Source organism: Loxodonta africana, chromosome 10 (genome assembly GCF_030014295.1).
Source record: "Loxodonta africana isolate mLoxAfr1 chromosome 10, mLoxAfr1.hap2, whole genome shotgun sequence".
Classification (NCBI taxonomy): domain Eukaryota; kingdom Metazoa; phylum Chordata; class Mammalia; order Proboscidea; family Elephantidae; genus Loxodonta; species Loxodonta africana.
The window spans coordinates 46568343-46591747 of NC_087351.1; the positions used below are offsets into that span (position 1 = coordinate 46568343).

At 36.3% G+C, this 23405-nt stretch overlaps 1 protein-coding gene across 2 annotated transcripts in view; it reads right to left on the reverse strand.

Moving 5' to 3' along the window:
* The window catches only part of SNX6 (sorting nexin 6), a 62234-nt gene that overhangs the window by 2813 nt on the left and 36016 nt on the right, over nt 1-23405 (reverse strand). For both annotated transcript variants that reach the window (XM_064292387.1, XM_064292386.1), the window contains exons 9-13: nt 16097-16172; nt 14464-14503; nt 10351-10437; nt 6400-6559; nt 6229-6314 (exon numbers count right to left, since the gene is read on the reverse strand). In XM_064292387.1, coding sequence (XP_064148457.1) covers nt 6229-6314; nt 6400-6559; nt 10351-10437; nt 14464-14503; nt 16097-16172 — 449 coding nt within the window. The remainder of the gene's footprint in view (nt 1-6228; nt 6315-6399; nt 6560-10350; nt 10438-14463; nt 14504-16096; nt 16173-23405) is intronic.

Consider the following 23405-nt stretch of genomic DNA (forward strand, 5'->3'; position numbering starts at 1 on the left):
CTTTACCGCAAGTACAATAGAAAAAAAAAAAAATACGTCCTTTACATTCAAGTTACATGACTGAACGTTTTATGACTGTTGATAGTCTTTTATCATTTTTTTAGCCATTCAAATATACATTAGCATACATTTATAGCAGATTTTATAAAAAAGAATAAGATTACACAAAAAGTTAAACAGAACTACCAAATTACCAGCAAGCACCATCCTAGGTCTATACTCAAAAGAATTGAAAGCAGGAATGCAGACAGACACATGTACACTAATGTTCATTGCCGCACTATTCACAATAGCCAAGAGGTGGAAACAACCTGAATGTCCATCAACAGATGAACGGATAAACAAAATGTGGTCTATACATACGATGGGATACTACTCAGCCAGAAAGAAACGAAGTCCTGATACATGCTACGACATGGATGCATCTTGATAACGTGCTAAGTGAAGTAAGTTAGTCACAAAAGGACAAATATTGTATGACCTCACTTACATGAAGGAGGCAAACATATAGAGACTAAAGTTGATTAGTGGTTACCAGGGGTGGGACAGAGGAGGAAAGGGCGAATTTAGATTAGGAGGCACTAAGTTTCTGTTAATGGTGGTGGAAGAATTTAGAAACGGATAGTGGTGATGAATTTAACTGAATTGTACAATTAGAAAAATGCTGAATTAGCAAATGTTTTTATCACAATAAAGAGTAAGATTACATAGGAAAGTGTTCTATAAAATTCATACCTTAGCACCAATTTGTAAAACATGTGACCTTGCATTCAAATTTTAGAGAATGTGCAAAAACAAATTTAAATATATTTAGGTTATTTAAATGGGAGAAAGGAACGCTATTCTTCAAAGTGAGGCTATCGACTAAGATGCAAATGGGATGATAAAATTAGAAAATCACAATTTGGTGACCATTGTAATTGCTTCAGGCAAGAACCACTGGTATGGGGTTGCACTCATAATACTGTAGCCATTAGCCCTGTGTAGGTATTTAAATTTTAAATTTCCATTAATCAAAATGAAATAACATTAAAGACCCAGCCCCTCAGTTGCACTAGTCACATTTCAAGTACTCGATATCCACAAGTGGCTAGAGGGTGCTGTACTGGGCAGTGCTGATGATAAACATTTCCGTAGTTTTGTTGGACAAAGATCTATTTGGGCAGCACTGGTTGAGTAATGGGGTATGTACACTCACAAAGCATCTCCCCACAGAGTACTTCTTAATTCCGAAGTGTAAAATAGTAACTTTGTCACTGAGAAACCTGGGAGACATTAATTTAATTAAGAGTCAAAGTTAACCTTGCCAGTAAGGCAAATGACGGACAATGTGTGCCTCCTGAGATGATGCACCAAGATTACTTCTGTGGTGCCCCTGCCAAAAGGCATAACCTGAATCCAATCATTAAGAAACACAGGACAAACCCAAATTGAGGGACGTTTTATAAACAGGCCTGCACTCTTAAAAAAATGTCAATGTTATGAAATACAAAGACTTAGGAACTTTTCCTGATTAGTTATTCTAGTAAGGCATGTGCACGGAATACAACATACTATCTTGGATTTCCTTTTATTATAAAGGACATTACTGAGACAACTGGTGAAACGTGAGTAAGGTCTGTGGATTAGATAATAGAACTGTTTCAATATTAATTTCCTGATTTTTATAATTATAGTTATGTAAGAGAATTCTTTGGTTTTTGGAAATTCACACTGTAGTATTTATGGGTGAAGGGACATCGTGTCTGAAACATACTCTTAAATGATTCAAGGAAAAAAATAGGTGTATATAGGTGTTTGTGTGTGTGTACAGAGAGGGGATAGGGAGCAAGGAGTGAGTGAAGGAGTGAGAAAGAAAAAAAAAAAGAGACACATTTGGGGAATTAGGGTGAACAGTATCCAGGAACTTCTCTGTACTTCTCTTGCAACTTTGCTGAATGTCTGGAATTTAATGTGTCTGAAATTATGTTAAAATTTAAAAAGATTAATATAGGTTACTATCAGTTTTTTGCCAGTATAACAATAGAGCTGTGACAAATGACTTTGAGCCCAGGTCTCTTTATATTTGTGAAATTATCTTCTTGAAGGTAAAGGCATATTCCTCAACTGGGACAGCTGAGTCACAGGACACACACTGTGCCCTCTGACACATGGCCATGCTGCCCTCCAAAAGGGTGGGCACCACTCCATACTTGACCAGCTGGGCACAACGGTACTCCCTTCACACCCTCGGTAGTCAGGGTCATCATATTTCTTTTTTATTGCCTTTATCATACATTTTGTACTGCATTAATAAGGAATCTGAAACTATTTTCAAGAACACAAAAGTGATCTAACTACATGGTTTTCTGTTACAATCAGATTTCAATTATGTGGCAAGACATATCCCAATACAGTCAATAAAACCCAAAGTAGTTTCAAACCATCTTTCTGTGAATTTATTACCTATCCTTTTTGAAACAATTTATGTGGATTCTGGGAGCAAATGGGACTTGGTTCAGATTTAAGAAATCACAGAGTCAGAAGAGTTTCGCAACCTCGGCACCAAGGACATTTTGGTCTGGATAATTCTTTGTTGCGGGGGCTGTCCTGTGTGTTGTAGGATGTTCAGCAGCCTCCCTAGCCTCTATCTATGAGATTATCAGTAATAACCCCAGCCCCCAGTTGTAACAACCACAAATGTCTCCGGATATTATCTGCGAAGGGGCAAAATCAGCTCCAGTTGAGAACCAGTGGAATAAAAGAGATACCAGAAATCTTAACACAGAGAACTCATTTTCAGAGAGGATTTGAGAAAGTGTAAGATCTGGAAATCAGAGGCTGACATCAACCTGTAACAAGTGTCAGCAAAATGTTTTCTGTAAAGGGCTAAAAAGTAAATATTTTAGGCTTTGTGAGACATATGGTCTCTATCCCAACTATTCGAACCTGCTGTAGCAGTGCGAAAGCAGCCACAGACAATACATAAACAAAGCAGTATGGCTGTGTTCCAATAAAATTTTATTTACAGATACTGAAATTTGAATTTCATGTAATTGTCATATGTTATGCAATATTCTTCTTTTCCTTTTTTTCCAACCATTTAAAAATGTGAACACCATTCCTGGCTAGTGGACTGTACAAAAACGTATAGCCTATAGCTTGCCATTCCTGATCTAGAGCAGGAGTCCCTGGGTTGTGCAAATGGTTAACGTGCTCAGCTGCTAACTGAAAGGCTGGAAGTCTGCATTCATCCAGAGGCCCCTCGGAAGAAAGGCCTAGCAATCCACTTCCTAACAACAAGCACAGAAAACCCTGTGGAACACAGTTCTACTCTGACGCTCAAGGGGTCACCATGAGTCGGGGTCTACTTAACAGCAACTGTTTGATCTATCGTAAAATTCATCAGTGAACATTAGAAACTAACGCAGGCTCAGTAAGAATACATTATACCAAGTACATCAGAACATTTTCTTTTCATAGGGTTATTAGGTAAGGAAATCCCATAACATTTATCTTGACTTTAACAAGGAATTTGATACTTCTTAATATCCTTCTCGTGGGTAAAATGAAGAAACACTGGTTGACGACAGTATGGTTAGGTGAATTCATAACCATCTGATTAACTATAACCAAAGAATATTAATTAAGAAATTGATACCAATTAATATATAAGCAAAGGAAAAGAGACCAAAAAATCAGCCTTTTTTGGATTATATATTTTTGTGTATTTACAAGTAAATTGGCAAAATGTTCACTCCTATGGTCCTGTGTAGTTTTTTTTTTTAATAAAAGCCTAGATGAAGACATAAAAGGCAAGTTCATATAAATTACAAATATCCATCACCTAGGAGGAATAACTATGAAATCAAATACTATAATCAACTACTATATGATACTATGATAATCAAATACTATAAAATCAAATTGTATAGTTTCAAAAAGATCTTAATACAACGGGCAAAAAATGGCACGCTAAAATTTAAGGGACATAAAATCAAAGTCTGCAAGTACAATTTTCAAAAATTAAACATATAACTATAGTTGGAAGTTCAAGAATTGACTTATAAGGAAAAAAATGTGATTATAGGCCAACCAAGCCAGTGCAATATGACAGTTTAAAAAAAAATCAAAACTACCTTGTATGTACAAAAAATGCTGTAAGGGGGAATGTGTACAATAATCTGGCAAAGTGTTTCCAGTTCTGAGTGTAACATTTTTAAAAGGGCAATGACAGGTTAACAAACAAAAACCTTGCTGAGGTGGGTGGATGGATGGGACAAAAAATATTTAGTCTTAAGGATGTAAAAAAAAAAAAAAAAAAAAAAACCTAGAGAAGATACATAAAAAATATAAAGTATTTATAAAAAAGGAATTAAACTGATTTTTGTTTTTGCGATGACAAAACTTTGACAAATAGGTCAAACTCAGAAGTACCTTTGTGGTCATACATTGTTACTGTTAGCTGCTGTTGAGTCCATTCTGACTCACAGAGAACCCATGTGTGCAGAGAACTGTTCCATAGGGTTTGCAAGGCTGTGACCTTTTGAAATCAGATCTCCAGGACTGTCTTCTAAGGCACCTCTGGGTAGGTTCGAATCACCAACCTTTCAGCTAGTAGTTGCGCACTTAATTGTTTGCACCAACCAGGGACCCCAGAGAGTATCCCAAAAATCTTAGTGCAGTTTTAAGCTTTAGCAAGTCTAGAAGTACAGGTGCTATAAATTTACACAAAATGTCATTTAAAAGTTGATTTAAGAGAAGTCAGCACAACCTGACCAAGGTAAATGAAGACACTAAGAAGTACACAAGAATAAAAAGGACAATTACAGTAAATGCTTTAACATATACAATTCTGCAATAACAATGATAACTAAAAAATACGTGTGTGGTTGCAAAGGTAGATATGTATACTATACGTGCACAGGAAGGTATATATGAGTACATGCACATGCATGTAACAGGTGTATTTGTAGACGGAAGTATATACACGTTTGGGTGTGCTGCATATGTATTTATATAATAAAGCACACAGGTGGCACAGTTACGGTGTCCTCCTAGACATATCCAAATACCTCAAAGGATTGGTTTACTGGGTCAAAGGGCTTGGAAGCAGTCTCATGGGACAACTCAGTCAACTGGCATAACATAATTCAAAAAGATAATGTTATTCAGCTCAGTTTGGTGAGTAGCATCTGGGGTCTTAAAAGCTTGTGAGAAGCCACCTAAGATACAACTACCGGTTTCTCCCCACCGACAGCAAAAGAGAATGAAGGCAACCAAAGACTCAAAGAACTAACTAATCCACAGAATAATAGTCCAGACAAACTACAGCCTCTTCTAGCCTGAATCCAGAAGAACTAGACGGTGCCCAGCTACCACTACTCACCTTCTGACCAAGGACACGACAGAAGAGACACAAAAGAAAAACTTAAATTCTTAAAAAAATGACCAGACCTACTGGGTTGATAGAGACTAGAGGAACCTCTGAGACTACTGCCCCAAGATACCCTTTTAACTTGGAACTGAAGACACTCCGAAAGGTCGCCTTTCAGCCAATTAATAGATTAAACAATATCACCCGTGAGGAATGTGCTCCCTTAAACAATCAATTATATGAGACCAGAGGACAACATTTATCCAGAAGCAAAGAAAAGACGGTAAGGAGGGGACAAAGAAGCTAGATAAATGGAATATACATGAAAACAGAACAAACAGAATGGAAATACTGAGAATGCTGACACATTGTAAAAACTGTAACCAATGTCACGGGAAAATCGGTATAAAAATTGTTAAATGGGGACCTAATTTGCTATGTAAGCTTTCACCTAGAACAATTCTTTTTTTAATTTAATTTTCTTTCATACTTATTTAGTTTTAGGAATTAATACATTTTTAATTGTCAGCCCCCGCCCCCACCCGAGAGAAGATGGCAAATGCTAAATAAATTTTCAAATGATGTTTCTACTAAGGAAGACTTTTCTTGTTTAGGCCAAGCTTTATAATAGCTATAAGGAGGAGCTGAATTAGAAGTAAACACTGTAAAAAAGACTTGAAGAAGAATAATTGTTCACTAGAACAAACGATTCTGAAGTAACCAAATTATCTCAGAAAACATAATTCCAATTCAGGAACAGTTTTTACAGAATCCTTGTAGAAGATAACTGTCATTAAAGGATTATTATCCATTTCCCAACTCATTTCTAAATAAAAGGCACTTAAGTTATTAAGTCTTTAACATGACACTACCTTCGCATGCTTCAGTTCTAACTCTGCCAATTCCACTAAATTTTTTCTGAACGCAGCAACTCTTCTTGTCTTAAAATCTATGAGTTCTGTGAACAAAAAAAATTAAGATTAACTATTTAATGTATTTAACAATCTAAAACATCTTGTGAATAATGGTTAATGTAACAGTACCTTGTTTTGCGGACTCAGATATTTTTTCAAATTTCTGGCAACATAATTGTTGGGAAGTTTCAGCCTGCAGAACATCTTTATTTTTTGCTCTTGCTTTATCCAGTGCTTTATTAGCATTTTCATAATCCACTAGAGACCTAGATCTTCGATACAGGAGATCCTATAAAACAGAATGCTTCACAATCATACACCCCATGTTTCTAGTAGTTACGCTCAACCATCATCATCACCACTGTCATAATTAGAGTTAACACACTGAATACTATGTGCCACTGTCCAAATTCTTTTTAATAACGGCTTTATTGATATAATTCACATACCACACAATTCACCCATTTAAAATATACAATTCAATGATTTTTAGTATTTAGAGTTGTGCAACCATCACAATTTTCAAACATCACTTTCATCACCTCATTAGCAGTTGTTCTCGACCTCGCCATGCGCTGCTGCCCCCCACCCTAACAACTGCCCTACAGCCCTAGACAGCCAGTAATGTTTTCTGTCTCTACAGATTTGCCTATTTTGGATATTTCATAAAGATGGAATCGTACTATGTGGCTTCTTTCATTCAGCATTTTTTTTTTTTTTTTTTGCCATTTTAGAAATGGGTTTATTGGATCAATTTCAAACATGTCTTTTTGGTCAGGCAGGCAAAGCTGGTAAAAATTATTTCACAAAAGCTGAGCTGAGCAGAGAACCTTCCTTCCGGCGGCTGATAAGAGCACTGGAGACCCAACGGTTGAGCACACAGAGGCAGGAAGCTATCTGTGTAGTGAACTATGTTTAGCTTACTGTGCTGGACCTGTATTAATAACTAAACAATCATCAAGGTTGTTGGATTATGATGCATTCGTTTAAAAAAAAAAAAAGCATGATGCTCTTTTTAAAAAGACTATTGACAAACAGGTCTTACAGAACTAGAGCAGGGTTGTTCAGTACAGACACCAAAGGCAGGACTCCAGTTAAGCAGCAGGACGTGGTTATTAGACCGTTACAGACTTAAATTAGGTGTTGAACCACCATAACTGGTGCAGGTTTGCGACACGATGGTATTTTTTACTACTGATAACCAAATCTTTTAGGCCCAGTCTTGTTCACCACAAATATAAGAATGTTCTTAATTGGGTATTTAAAAAAATTTAGACATGTTTTAATTTTTTTTAAATGATACTTTATTGTTTTTGGTGAAAGTTTACACAGCAAATTAAGTTCCCATTTAATAATTCATTCAGCATGTTTTCAATTTATTCATGTTGTAGCATAAATCAGTATTTTATTCCTTTTCATTACTGAAATTCATAGTATGAATATACCTCATTTTATTTATCTATTCACCACTGATGGTCATTTGGGTTGTTTTCATTTTTTGGCTATTATGAATAATGGTGCTATGAGCATTCATGTACAAGTTTTTGGGTATACACCTAGGAGTGGAATGCTGGATCAGATGATACCTCTAATCTTCTGAGGAACTGCCAGACTGTTTTCCAAAGTGCTGCACCATCTTATATTCCTACCAAATTTCTCTACATCTTCGCCAACATTTATTCTAATAGTAATTATGTAGTTATTTTTATAGTTTTATATTGTCATATGATTGTAAGTTACAGTATTATAGTAATTTTTGATTAAATCCACTCACAGTGGATGTGAAATGGTATATAACTGTGGTTCTGAGCTGCATTTCTGTGTTTTGTGATGGCTAATGACGTCAAACATCTTTTCATGTGTTTACTGATCATTTCTAAGTCTTTGGAGAAACGTCTATTCAAATCCCTTGCTAAATCCTTTGCCTATTTTAAATTGAGTTATTTGTCTTTTTATTGAGTTGTAAGAGTTTTTCATATATTCTAGATGTGGATATTAGTCCCTTACCAAATTTATGATTTGCAAATATTTTCTCCCATTCTGTGGGTTGTCTTTCCACACTGACACAGAGAAGTTTCTAATTTTGATGACGTTCAATTTATTGTTTTTCTTTGGTTGCGTTTGTTTTTGGTGGCATATCTAACTTTGCCTATCCAAGGTCCCAGCAACTTATATCTGTGTTTTCTTCTGTAGACACTATTTGCAAAGGTTTTTTGACAATTCGATAAGAAATAAAAGAACTGCATTCCAATGCATCACTAATTGGATGGAACTCTTCTATACAATATCTCAATTCATAAATTAACAATTTGGACTATCTGAGCCACAAAAGTTTTCAGTGTTTTTAAGATGCTTTTATTTTTTTTTAATTTTTGTACTTCTAAGAGTTTTTAGTCTTAGACATAGACAGCCTTTTAAAAGGACGTTTGAATTGCCTAAAAATAAAATATATGCAATGGAATGTTACTCAGTCCTGATACATGCTACAACATGGATAAGCCTTGAAAACATTATAATGAGTGAAGTCAAGTTAATCACAAAAGAACAAATATTGTATGATCCCACCTATATGAAATATCTTTACCAGGCAAATGTACAGAGACCAAAGTTTACTAGTGGTTACCAGGGGCAGGAGGGAGGGAGAAAAGGGGAATCATTGTTTAGGAAGCATCTGTTAATGGTGATGGAAAACTTGGCAATGGATACTGGTGATGGTTGCACAACATGATTAATGTAATTGGTGTCACTGAATTGTACATGTAAAAAATGTTGAGTTGACGAATGTATTATATATATATTTACAAAAATAAAAAAAATAAAATTAAACTAACTAATAAAAAAAATAAAATTAAACTAACTTCTGATTCTAAACAAGATGAAACAGACACATTTCTCCCTATTCCACCCAAAAGTTCTGGGCATTATACATAAACTGAACATAAGAAAACTCCTGAGAGAGGAGAAAAGAAGGCAAACTGGTTAGAGAGAAGTCAGGACTCGAAGAGACATGGCAGTGAGTTCTCTAGGTTTTTTTACTGCCTCTGTATCCTTGACTGGATACTTAAGAAGCCTGTAATATGGTACAGCTACTCTGGAAAAAGTTCTGGTAGTTTCTTGTAACACTATACATATGCATAAACTATGACACATGAATTACTCCTAAGTATTTACCTAAGAGAAATGAAATCATGTGTTCACAAGAGGGCTTATGAAAAAATTTTCATAGCAATTTTATTCATAAGTCAAAAACTTTAAATTGTCCATGTGTCCATCAATAGAAGAATGGACGCACAAACTGTGATATATTCATATAACAGAATACGAACATGAAATCAATATAAACTCTTGATACATGCAATAACATGGATAAATCTGAGAGACATTAGGAGTGAAAGAAGCAAGATATAAGTAGCATGATTCCATTTTATGAAATTTTAGAACACGTTAAAAAAAAACTTCTGGTTAAAAAAATATTAAAATCATTGTCTCTGGAGAATGGGAAAAGGACTGACAAGGAATCAGCATCATGAAACTTTCTGTTGTCATGCAAATATTCTATAAATTCACAGAGGACTGCGTTATACATGTGTATGTATTTGCCAATTTTCAGCAACTGTAGACTCAAGAATTTTTCATTTCAGTGTATGTAAATTTACATCAGAAGTAAAAACTAAAGAAATCGTGGACTCTGGTTAATGGTATGCATACTGAAGTATTTAAAGGAAAGTGTAGTAGTGTTTATAATTTACTTTGAGATGCAGCAAAAAATGATGATGAATGAATGGATAGCTATACAATAAGCAAGTACTGTAAAATGATACTAGGAGAATCTAGTATACTGGTATTCACTGTAAACTTCTTTTAAGTTTGAAGTTTTTCATATTAAAATGTTGGGAGCAAGTAGAAAAAAAATCTCAAAATGCTGAATTGACAAATGTTTTCTTACATTTTTACCACAATAAAACTAAAAAAAAAAAAATAGGCAATAAATCATCTGTAACAATCTTAAGTCGATCCATCTCTAAGAGATGGCTCTTTATAAAAAAGCTCATTTAAAAATACAGTGAACAATGAAGTTACCTTAGCAGCTTGAGATTCTCTTAAGTAATATTTCAAAAGATCAGAAAGTTTGAGGTCTTCATCAGCAGACACTCGTGCTTCTATTTTCTGAAAAAGGAAAACAAAAAATTGGATATCAGTGAATACTTCTTCTCTCAGAGTTCTCATTAATATTGTAAAAAAGGTAAAAATCATACATAACTATAATATCCTTCCTATTTTATCTAGGTTTCCTCCCCTTTTCCTTCTTACTATCCCATTACTTTTCTTTGCAACTCTGACAAAAAATAAAAGGAAAACAGATGAAATCACATGAGATTAGTGAATTTAGGTAAGGACTATTCGATTGAAGTTTTTGATTATAAATGAGTTTCAATATCACCTTTCACCTTCATTCATATTTTCTCTCTTCATTTCAACGGCAACTGATACTACACATAGAATTATATGTATTTTAAAGTAATAAAGGCTGGCAATGGTAGTTTAGGTAATTCAAACCAATCCTCCTGCTGAGGACAACTAGAAAACCTAGTCAAAGCATTAAAAAATGTGCTTGAAGACATAAAGGATAATAAACAGATGTGGTAATTTTGAGCTGGATGGAATGGGAAGCAGTCATGTCAGAACAAAAAACGAGAACTCTTCAATTTGGAGAGAGAAAGGATAAAGAAGAAAGCGTCATATCAAGTAAAGGCAGTATGTAGACCTTGCTGGGATCCTGACTCAAACAAACTCCACTGTAAAAAGCCATTTATGAGACAACTGGGGAAATCTGTATACTGGATATTTTATGGCATTAAGGGAAACCACTGTTAGTCTTATTAGGTCTGGTTAAGTACTGGTAATATTAAAAATAATTCTTATTTTTAAAAAGAGAATGCACAGAACAGAGTAAAAATGGACTATTTGAAAAATTTGGGGTAAAAGAAGTTTAAGCGATGTGGGGCAATGTTAGCATTCAGGAAATCTGGGTGAAGTGTGTACAGGAATTCTTTGTTATATTCTTGCAACTTTTCTGTAAGTCTAAAATTATCACCGAAATAAAAAGTTTAAAAAAAAAAAAAAAACTAAACTAAACACCCACCTGAATGGCTAAAATTAAAAAAAAAGGAAGCTTGTGCAGCAACCTGAACCTCACGTTCATTCTGGCGGGAGTGTAAACTGATATAATTACTCTGGGAGACAGTCTGGCAGAACCTACTTAAGCTTTTCATACAGATACCCTCCGACTCACCAATTTCCTGCCTAGTTACTAGTTACATACCAAAAACCAAACCAAACCTACAGTTATATACACACAACAGAAATGTACACTTAATGATCAGCAGAAGATATACAAGAATGTTCTTGGCAGCATTATTTGGAAAGAGCTCCAAACTAGAAACTGTCCAAATGACTACCAAAAGTAGAACAGATAAAATAAACTTAGGTATATTCTTACAATGGAATACTATACAGCAAAGAGAATGAAGGAACTCTTTGCAGATGACTCTTATGGATATAATGTTGAGTAAATGAAGCCCAATTAAAAGGATATGTACTGCATAGTGCATTACATAAAGTATAAAAGCAAGCAAAACTATTATCTGCTATTAGAAGTTAGGATAGTGGTTACCTTGTAGGAGATAGAGACTTAGAAGGCAGCTATGGGGTATGTGCGCGTGTGCGTGTTCATGTGCATCGTCTGGATTCCTGGTAATATTTTATTTCTTGGTCTGGGTGTTGATTACACAGGTATGTTAATATGGAAAGATTCACTGGGCTATATACACTTCTGATACGTGCTCTTTCCTATATGCATATTTCAATAAAAAGTTAGAAAAAACCTGAAGCACCTTAAAACTACTACTTTAAGGAGCCCTGGTGGTGCAGTGGTTAACGTGATGGACTGCTAACCGATGGTCAGTGGTTTGAAACCACCAGCGGCTCCATGGGAGAAAAATGTGGCAGTCTGCTTCCATAGAGATTTACAGACCTGGAAACCCTATGGGGTCGCTATGAGTTAGAATCAACTCAACAACAGTAGGTTTAGTTTGGTACAGAGAAATAAACTTAGGAAACTTCATAACCAAATAAATAAGAGTATAGACACACCTGTTCAAAATTAACTTAGATAAATCAATCGATAACATGCTAGAAAGGTGTGGCTGTTTTAAAATATGGCTCCTCTCCTTCCATTGAGAAGTAGGGTCTGTGTCCTCTCCCCTTGGATCCTGACTCTAAGACTGCTTGACCAATATGGCAGAAGTGGTGCTGTGCTAGTTTCCAGGCCATGGCCTTAAGAAACTAGCAGCCTCTACTTCCTGTCTCTTGGGCTGCTCACTCTTGGAACTTAGTCACCATGTTGTGAAGAAGCTTAAGCAGCTCCACAGAGAGGCAACATGAAGGCGTTCTAGCCGACAGCCCTAGTGTCAATCTCACACATAGGAGTGAAAGAGTCTTCAGATGATTCCAGGCCTCCGCCTCTGTATCTTCCCAGCTGAGGCTCCAGACATGGAGCAGAGGCAAGCCATCTCTGCTATATCCTTTCTGAATTCCTGACCTAAAGAATTCATTAGCATAATGAAATGGTTATTTTATGCTACTGATTTTGGGATGCTTTGTTATGCAGCAATAATAACCAGAACAACACGCAAACACTAAAGGAAATAAGGACTTGGTCATGGAAACGAGTCACCCAGATCTCTTTTAACATAAACTGCTGCAAGGAGCATGGTTGATTGATATCCTCAAATACAATCCCTCTGGATCCACAACCGTGTTCATGACAAGTTTATGCCCCAACTTCTATTCCCCACGGCAGGCTGCACCCAACCAATGACAGCTCTGGAGGTAGTACTACATGCCAGCCTATTCTTACCTGATGTGGGACTCCTCTAACGAGCAACCCTGGCTTAGGGACTCCCCACTGGCCTGGCTGAAACTTTCTTAGAGCTCTGCTGCAGCCTAAGACTTTTCCTACACATTCCTCTCCCCTGCCCCACCACCAGGTATCAAACCTGCATCGAGGTCTAAAGGCTCTCCCTGCCTACTGCTACTCTTTCTCTTTACAAAGGTGTTTCCTCCGATAAATCTCTTGCACACCTGATCCCATTTTGATGTCTGCGTCTCAGAGGAACCTGAACTGAAACAAGGTTATTTTGTGACAGTCCATATTCTTTTTTTTTTTTTTAAAGGCTATGATATACTTTATATAAAGTTTGAAAATAAACCAAATAACACAATGCTTCATTTGGGAATACATACATATGTAATCAGAGTATAAAAAGGGCATGGGGATGATAAACACCAAATTCAAGACAGTGGTTACCTCTGGAGAGGAGGGGAAGGAAGCACAGAAAGTTACACAGGAAAATTTAACCACAGCAGTGGTTTTTAGGTACCTATTCTTTTCATGTAAATGCACAGGAAAACAACTGTATCTTCGTAGAAAACGCTCACTGATATCAAAAGCAGAATGACGGACTATATTGTCTCCAGTATTACACCTATGTTTTTAAGGACTTCTTCCTTTTATTACACATCACTCACAACTGGCAAGGTCATGCTGGATTTGGAATTCTACACTGGACTAGGCTCCACCAGTCTCAGCCAAGTACCATTAAACATCTGATAAACACTTTCACTATTCAATCAACTGATGAAAATGTTCAATATTACTGTATCTGGGACTGGTTCCTGAAAATCAAGACTATGTCCATATTAAATAATGACTACTATCAGTACAACCTTTCTGCAGTTGTACACCAGACTCACAGTTATACAACTTATTTTAGAACACTGTGTCATGGAGGATCAAAAGCAAAACAATTTTGGCAAAGTTATAATGAACCTATGATTTTCTCCTAGTTTTAAAAAAAAAATCCCAGAAGAAGATCATTCTTCATAAAAGTAAACTCAGTCTCCAAATGGATATGTTTGATGATCAAGGATATAAACTCTTACACATATACCAAATACCAAAAGGCCATAACAAAAACGGAATTTCTTGAAAAACTCTCAACTGAATCCAAATCTCTCCCTTCCTCCTAAGTTTAACCCATGTTCCTCAAAAAAGTGAGACACAAATGTAACAAGTTAAATAATACCACACACAGAGATTTAGATTCCTAAATGTTAATGAGTGGTACTTACTCTTGTTTTATCAAACAATTCTGAAACTTTGAGGAAAAACCTAGAAGGGAAAAATATTTTCATCAGAAGCTACTTTTGAAATAATTTTTAATTTCAAATGTTCAGAGAACATGTCTCTAAACCACATTAATAATTAACATTCTGATCTCATTACGGTAACATTTAATGCTCTTGTTAGCTACAGACTTCACTTAGTTCAATAAAAATCTCTTTGTACTTCCATCCATGTAACAGACTACATGAAATCTGTCATTACATAAAATCTGCCCATTTTGCTTCAAGATGGCAGATTAAGCCCTATGTTAAAATTTATCTTGGTATTCTTTACTAATATGCCATATAATACTAAATAAAGCCTATACCTTCAAAATAATTATAGAAGCACAAGAACAATCACATTCAGAAACAAAAGGTTTGTTTAAAAGGAAAACACTGAAGTTGGAGCAGTTCTTTAAGTATCTGATAGTTATCAGACCCTTCAAGAACTTTTACCAACAGATACTAACATTTCCAAAGACCTGCTTTGTTTTGGGGGAAAAAAAAAACTACCGAATAACCAATTTCTACCTCAGAATTCACTTTAACTAAATACCCTATATGCCAAATGATGGCACCAATTAAAAAATCCTAATGCTAACACTTAAGGGATAATCTGCAAAATATGTAATTATAAAGGGTATTATAATTGAAAGCAAAAATACAAGTTTATGAACTTTCCTTTCTTGAAAAGAACCTGCTTTGACAGGTTAGCTAACACATGACAAGACTGAGTTTTATCTTCGTATCAAAGACTATGAACTATTTGGGAAGGCAGTATGGTAATTAGTGTGAGCGATGGTACCGTGCTTTGCTCAAAAGCTTGGATCTTAAATTTCTACCTAGAGGATATACTAGAGGAAAGTTCAAGGATGTGGTTTGAAGAAAGGCACGGAGTATGAAAACAGCTTTCCCACTTAAAAAACATTTTTAAATAAATTTGAAATATTTTCTAAGGAAGAGTTGGGTTTAAACAATACTACATGAGCAACTAAAATCAACTTAACTACGACTACATTAAAATTAAAATGAAAAATTAGCATAAAGTAAATAAAGGGCAGCTGTGTAAGCAAACTTCCAGAGAGCTTTTCTACACTAACATGCTTAACACTTTCCCTACCCAGTCGCGCCCTAGGACTGCTTAATACTCACTTTACTGTAAAATCTACAACAGTCAGCCTCTTCAGAAGTGTAAACCTCTAGCATCTAGTTTTACTTTAAAAGTCAATTTGGCTTCCAATAAAATACATACATATATATTCTAATTACAAATGAGCATTGCTTATTTATGATAAATTTTCAAAACCTATGATATAAATTCTCTCTTTTCACGCACTCAAATCAGACCATTTTCATCATATGAAACACAGCAAAATTATATATTAAAATTTATTTTATTCCTCAGATTTAAACATACAGGAGAGAAAAGGGAAGGGAAAAAAAGGACACCAACCCACGTTTATGACAAAGCTCCTTATTATCAATGTGTTTTTTGGACAAAATCATTGCAAAATGCTGACCTAAGTCAGAAGTATTACGTGTTCCCAGACCGCCAACAGAAATTTTTTCATTTAACGCTTTTAATCAAAATTCTTACTTGCATATATCTGTAGAATCCTGAGTTCCTAAAGCATATAATGAAGAACCAATTCTATTGTAATCATCTGCAGCATCTACGGAGAAAAGTTTTAAAGATTTAATATATTTAATCACTGAATCAAAAACACTTAATGAGCACCTACCTGCCAAACAACAATGTGTAATATGTGAAGGAAAATGATACAAACAACTATAATTCAATATGATAAATATTATACTAGAAGTAGATACTGCTTTCAGAGCAGGGAGAAGAGATGATTCCATCTGATTAAGTCAGGGAAAGATCTACAGAAGCTATGAAATGAGTTGTGGCTTGTAGAATGAGTCAATCTTTACCAAGCAAAGTAGAAGGGAGAACAACTTGGAAAAGGAACATGGGTAAAGGCCAAGAGTACGTTAAGAATGTAATATATTCAGAGAGCCTCCTGGGACTGTGGGACTATAGAGTAGTGGATGGAGTCAGATGGAAAAATAAATTGGAACCATCTTCAGAAAGAAGGGTCTTGTAAGCCAGGATATTTGGATTTGGTCTTGTGGTAATACGTATTAATAAACATTTTTCAATCATATAAAAAATAAAAACCCACTACCACCAGATTGATTTTGACTCACAGCAACCCCACAGAGTTTCTAAGGCTATAAGTATTTTAAAAAGCAGACTGCCATATTCTTCTCCCGCAGAGCCAGTGGTGGTTTTGAACTGCTGACCTTTTGGTTAGCAGTCGATCGCTTTACCCACTGCCTCATCAGGGCTCCTTTTCAATCACAGTAGTGTCATAATCAACAAAACAAAAAAACCTCTACCGCCTGGAGCAAAGATTAGAAGTGAAGAGACACAGAAGGCATAGTGACCAACCAGGAAACTACTGCAATAATCTGGTCACAAATACTAAAGGTCAGGATCAAGACAGCAAAAAAGTGGGAACAGAGAGGTATAATACGTGGGTTTTAGGAACAGTAGACCTGAGGTACGGGGAGCAATTATGGAGCTTGGGAAGCTAGATGAACGGTGGCACCGTTGCCTGTAGGTGCGAGGAGGCAAAACACAGAAGTTCAGCACACCATGTGAGCGTAGGGTTCACTTCACAGGACAACATACTTGTTAAGAGGAGACTATAATGGATGCTTCTAGTAGTTTCAGAAAAAGAATAGTACAGAGCAATGGTAAGAGCATGGACCTGGAACCAGAGTGCCTGGGGTCCAATTCTGGCTTCCCAATTTAACAAGCTTTATGACTTAAAAAAAAAAAGCTAAGGTATATTACTTAACCTTGCTGTGCCTCAGCTTCTTCCTCTGGAAATGATGATAATAATGGCACCCACTTCATATTTACTTATTTAGAGAATTAAATAAGTTAATGTTATTATGTGCCAACACATCACAAGCATACAATGCTATATAAATGTTTGATATTATTAATTAATGAAATCCAAGACACATCTACTTTGTATCCAAATTCCCACTTACACTAGTAATATTTTTATTTATTCCCTAATAAAACAGTACTTCTTATATTATACTTAAGTTGCACAAAATTACATTTAACCGATAAGGCTGACACTTAGTGACTCTATTACTTATTGTTACCCAAAGCAGATCCATTCTGAATCTTGTACAGAGAAACTCTGAGTACAAACTTCAGACTCTGAAAGGTAACTTCTATATGTAACTCTTCACTATCATCTTAGCCTAAGAGTTTAATCAAAAAACTAGTAATACTTAAAAGTCACCTGAAGGTTGCAACTGATTCAAAACCAGGAATCAAAATGATTTTTATGTTTAATGTGGAACACATTAATATTTTATGTTTAAATTGACCCAGAAGTTACTTTTTAGCACAAGGAATTCCTGGATTCTAATATCTGGCTTTATAAAATAATCTTCTTTAGCTGTTACATCATTATGTGATTATGGAAAATACACAGACTGCTCTGATTTTACATGAGAGAACTCAGAGCAACGCTGAAAAGCTTAGTTTTTTGTAATCCAGGGTAAGTTCCTTTATTATGAAAAAATAGTTTCTACTTTATAATTTTTGTTTTGTAAAATAGGTTTAAAATAGGTTTACTATCACCTTTCTTAAAGCAGCATTGCATTTGGCCAATAGAATAAGAATCACTAATATTTTCTTCAGTGTTCTTAACAGATGGTTCTCTACCTTCGTAGTCTCTGTTCCCATTGCATAAAAATACACACTGTCATAGGATTTATTACAAGGTTATTTTAATTTTCTGGTCTTCCTGTTTATCTCCCCTGCAAAATTATTAATTCCTTAAAGACAAAGACTGTATTTCCTTCATTTTGAAATTACACCATGCCTAACACAATGACTGGCAAATAGCAGGCTTGCTAATAACATAACAATTTTATAACTAAAATGTTTTTAAGAAATTAAGTAATACACAAAAAATAGGCCAGACTTACTGGCCTGACAGAGACTGGAGAAACCCCCAGAGTATGGTCCCCAGACACCCTTTTAGCTCAGTAATGAAGTCACTCCTGAGGTTCTCCCTTCAGCCAAAGATTAGACAGGTCCATAAAACAAAAGACTAAAAGTGGCAAGGACTAGAAGGCAGGAGGGGACAGGAAAGCTGGTAATAGGGAGCCCAAGGTCAAGAAGGGAGAGTGTTGACATTTCATGGGGTTGGTAACCAATGTCACAAGACAACATGTGTACTAACTGTTTAATGAGAAGCTAGTTTGTTCTGTAAACCTTTACCTAAAGTACAATTAAAAAATTAATAAATAAGTAAATAAAATATTATTAAAAAAAAAATCTTTATTTGACCACCCTGAGAGGGAACACAACAGAGAGTCCCAGAAAGAGCAGGAAAAAAAGTATGGAGCAGAACTCAAATTCACATAAAAAGTCCAGACTCAGTGGTTTGACAGAGACTGGAGGAACTCCTGAAACTATGGCCCCTGAACACTCTACTCTGTTAACCCAGAACTGAAACCATTCCCAAAGCCCACTCTTCAAAGATTAGAACAGGACTATAAAACAAAAACAAATACACGGTAGGAATGTGTTTCTAAGTTCAATCAGATACACGAGACCAAATGGGAGGCTCCTGTCTGGAGGCAAGATGAGAAGGTAGGAAGGGACAGGAACTGATCGAATGGATACAGGGAACCCGGGGTAGAAAGGTGGAGTATGCTGTCACACTGTGGGGATTGCAACTAATGTCACAAAACAGTATGTGTATAAATTTTTGCATGAGAAATTAACTTGAGCTGTAAACGCTCATCTAAAGTACACACAAAAGATTTATCTTTCTACAAAAAAAAGACATATAAGAGGACTCCATTTTAAACCAAATTGAAACTTAAGGGCACTTCACTGCACAATTCCTAATATTACAATCAACACTAGTATGTATCATGTCATATTTACTAAGTTTTTCTCAACAGAGGATTAAATGTATGAGATATTTTATCCTCAGTGTCATTTTCTAAACAAGAAAAATAATACAAGACCAATTATGTGACTTGCCCAAGGCTCTAAAGCAAATCAGTAATGAATTCAGGAGGAATCCAAGTTTCTCAAATTTTTACCCTATATTTCTTGATGGTAGAACAGACAGGTATAAACTATTACATTAAAAAAAATCTACAAATCACTAAGATACAAAACGTAAAAATAGTTCTTAACCCTTCCCAAAGATGACACAAAAAACAGAAGTTACCTGCCCAAAGGCTTCTTTAATTCCTTTCTATTACGGCACGTAACCATACCACAAAATGGAGCTTAATACTTCTAGTACGGTACCTACTGACTTGTTTTCATATCAGAGATTCTCAAGCTTTTTGGTCGTATGCCCCTTTACATTCTTAAAAACTGCTGAGGACCCTAAAGAGCTTTTTGTTTAGGTGGGTTTTATCTATCAATACTCATAGTATTAAAAAGTAACACTGAGGGGGCGGAGCCAAGATTGGGGAATAAACACGCTTCCGTTGAGCCCTCTTTACAACAAAGACCCAAAAAAACAAGTGAAACAAGTATATTTGTGACAAGCTGGGTGCACTGAGTGTCAAAGGCAAGCTTAGACAACGATCTGAGGGGCAGGGGGAGGAAGAGGCTGTTCAGAAGTGGAGAGGAGTTACCGGGCCTGAATCGCGGGGAGCCCTCAGGCACCATTCCCGGCGTGGCAGCGGCGGTGGCAGCAGGCTGGTACTAGCATTCAGCCACTGTTTCCTTAGGGAGAAGCAGCCAGCCACACAGCCCACTCACACCTCCGGAACCTGAGGAGAACAGCGTGCTCTCGGCAAAAGCTAAGTACTTGTGTATATTTTACCATGCCCCCCCCCCACCCCAAGCCGGGTTCAGCGGCTGAATCCCTGGGCCTGAGATAGACCCTGGTGAGCACCTGGAGCCATTCTCCCAACCATGGGGAAGGAAAAAATTTGCAACTGGGGGGAAAAGATAATTTGCTAGCTCCATTAACTGGGGGAGCTCAGGACAGAAGTGGCTCCTGTCCAGGCATAAACCGTCTGTGGACCTTGAGCACCTTTCCCTTCTGCATGGACCTGTGTGGGCCTATTTCGGGACAATAGGCCCTTGTTGGCAAACTCCAACCATTTCAGCTGTGTGGTGGAGGTGGGTGTTTGACGTTTGACATTGCTTTGCCTATTAAACAAGATCCTCACCTACCCACAACAGGGACCTAAGGACTGGTAGCTCCACTCAGGTCACCCAGCCACCTGCGACAGGGGCCCAAAGAAAACTGGTACTTCCCAGTCCTTACAACAAAAACTTTGAGTGCCCATGGTCCCTCTGCAGAACCCACCCACCAGCATGCTCTAGGGAACACAGATGCATTTTCCTCAGAGACACTTGGGGGTTGGTTCTCAGCCCCCTGCCTTGTTCAGAGCATGACCCCCTTCTGCAATCAGATACCGGTATACACGCCAATCACCCCTGCCCCTCTAAGACTGGAGGACAGAGCCTGTACCACACAGTTGATATCAGCTACATGGAAACCTGAGCTGAATTCATACAAGAAAACTGGATGGACTCCTAGACTGATATGCCTGAAAGGCAAAAATAATCAAGCTAGCTCACTCAAGCAACCCATAAGGGTATACCAAAACAAAACAAAGCAAGCAGCTACGACACAGTAAGCAAGCATGAACTAATACAATAACTTATAGATGGCTCAGAGAAAACAGTCACTATCAAGTCACATAAAGAAACAGGCAATGATCACCTCAACACGCTCTCAAAACAAAGAATACAGGGATCTTTTAGATCAAAGCGCATTCCTGGAATTACCAGATGCAGAATACAAAAGTTTAATATACAGAACCCTTCAAGACATCAGGAAGGAAATGAGGCAATACGCAAAACAAGCCAAGGAACACACAGATAAAGTAACTGAAGAAATTATTCAGGAACATAATGAAAAGTTTAACAAGTTGGAAAAATCCACAGACAGCAATCAGAAATTCAGAAGATTAACAATAAAATTACAGAATTAGACAACCCAATAGAAAGTCAGAGGAGCAGAATTGAGCAAGTAGAAGCTAAAATTTATGAACTCGAAGACAAATCACTTGGCACTAATATATTTGAAGAAAAATCAGATAAAAGAATTAAAAAAAATGAAGAAACCTTAAGAATCATGTAGGACTCTATCAAGAGAAATAACCTACGAGTGACTGGAGTACCAGAACAGGGAGGGCTAACAGAAAATACAGAGAAAATTGTTGAGGATTTGTTCACAGAAAACTTCCCTGATATTGTGAAAGATGAGAAGGTATCTATCCAAGATGCTCATCGAACTCCACATAAGGCAGATCTTAAAAGAAAGTCACCAAGACACATTATAATCAAGCTTCCGAAAACCAAAGATAAAGAGATAATTATAAGAGCAGCGAAGGATAAAAGAAAAGTCACCTACAAAGGAGAGCCAATAAGAATAAGCTTGGACTACTCGGCAGAAACCATGCAGGCAAGAAGGCAATGGAATGACCTATTTTAAAAACTGAAGGAAAAAACTGCCTGCCAAGAATCATATATCCAGCAAAGCTGTCTCTTAAATATGAAGGTGAAATTAAGAAATTTCCAGATAAACACAAGTTGAGGGAATTCGTAAAAACCAAACCAGAACTACAAGAAATGCTAAAGGGAGTTCTTTGGTTAGAAAATCAATAATATCAGGTATCAACCCAAGACTAGAACACTGGGAAGAGCAACCAGAAGTCAACCCAGACAGGAAAATCCAAAAAAACAAAGCAAGATTAAAAAAAAAAAAAAAAGCCCAACACAGGGTAACGGTGATGTTATTATATAAAAGAAGATGACACTAAAATAATAAAGAGGAACTAAGAAATGTAATCATACATCTTCCATATGGAAAGGAAGATACAGTGATACAAAGAAATAAACATTAGTTTTAAATTTAGAAAAATAGGGGTAAATAATAAGGTAACCACAAAGGAGACAAACTATCCTAATCATCAAAATAAAATACAAGGGAAAAATACAGACTCAGCAGAAACAAATCGACAAAAACAAATATGAGGAAAGGACAATATATAAAGAAAATTTATTCAGCACATAAAATCAAGTGGGAAAAAGAAACTGTCAACACACAAAGACATCAAAATGATAGCACTAAATTCATACCTATCCATAATCACCTAGAATGTAAATGGACTAAATGTACCAATAAAGAGACAGAGTGGCAGAATGGATTAAAAAACAAGATCCGTCTATATGCTGCCTACAAGAGACACACCTTACGCTTAGAGACACAAACAAACTAAAACTCAAAGGATGGAAAAAAACAACAATCATAAAAGACCAGGAGTGGCAATATTAATTTCTGACAAAATAGACTTTAAAGTTAAATCCATCAGAAAGGATAAGGAAGGACACTATATAATGATTACAACAAGAAGATATAACCATATTAAATATTTACGCACCCAATGACAGGGCTGCAAGATACATAAACTCTATCAGCATCGAAAAGTGAGATAGACAGCTCCACAATAATAGCAGGAGACTTCAACACACCACTTTTAGTGAAGGACAGGACATCCAGAAAGAATCTCAATAAAGACACGGAAGATCTAAATGCCACAATCAACGAACTTGACCTCCTAGACATATACACAATGCTCCACCCAACAGCAACCAACTATACTTTCTTTTCTAGTGCACATGCAACATTCTCTAGAATAGACCACATATCAGGTCATAAAGCAAGCCTTAGCAGAATCCAAAACACTGAAATATTACAAAGCATCTTCTCTGACCAGAAGGCCATAAAAGTGGAAATCAGTAACAGGAAAAGCAGGGA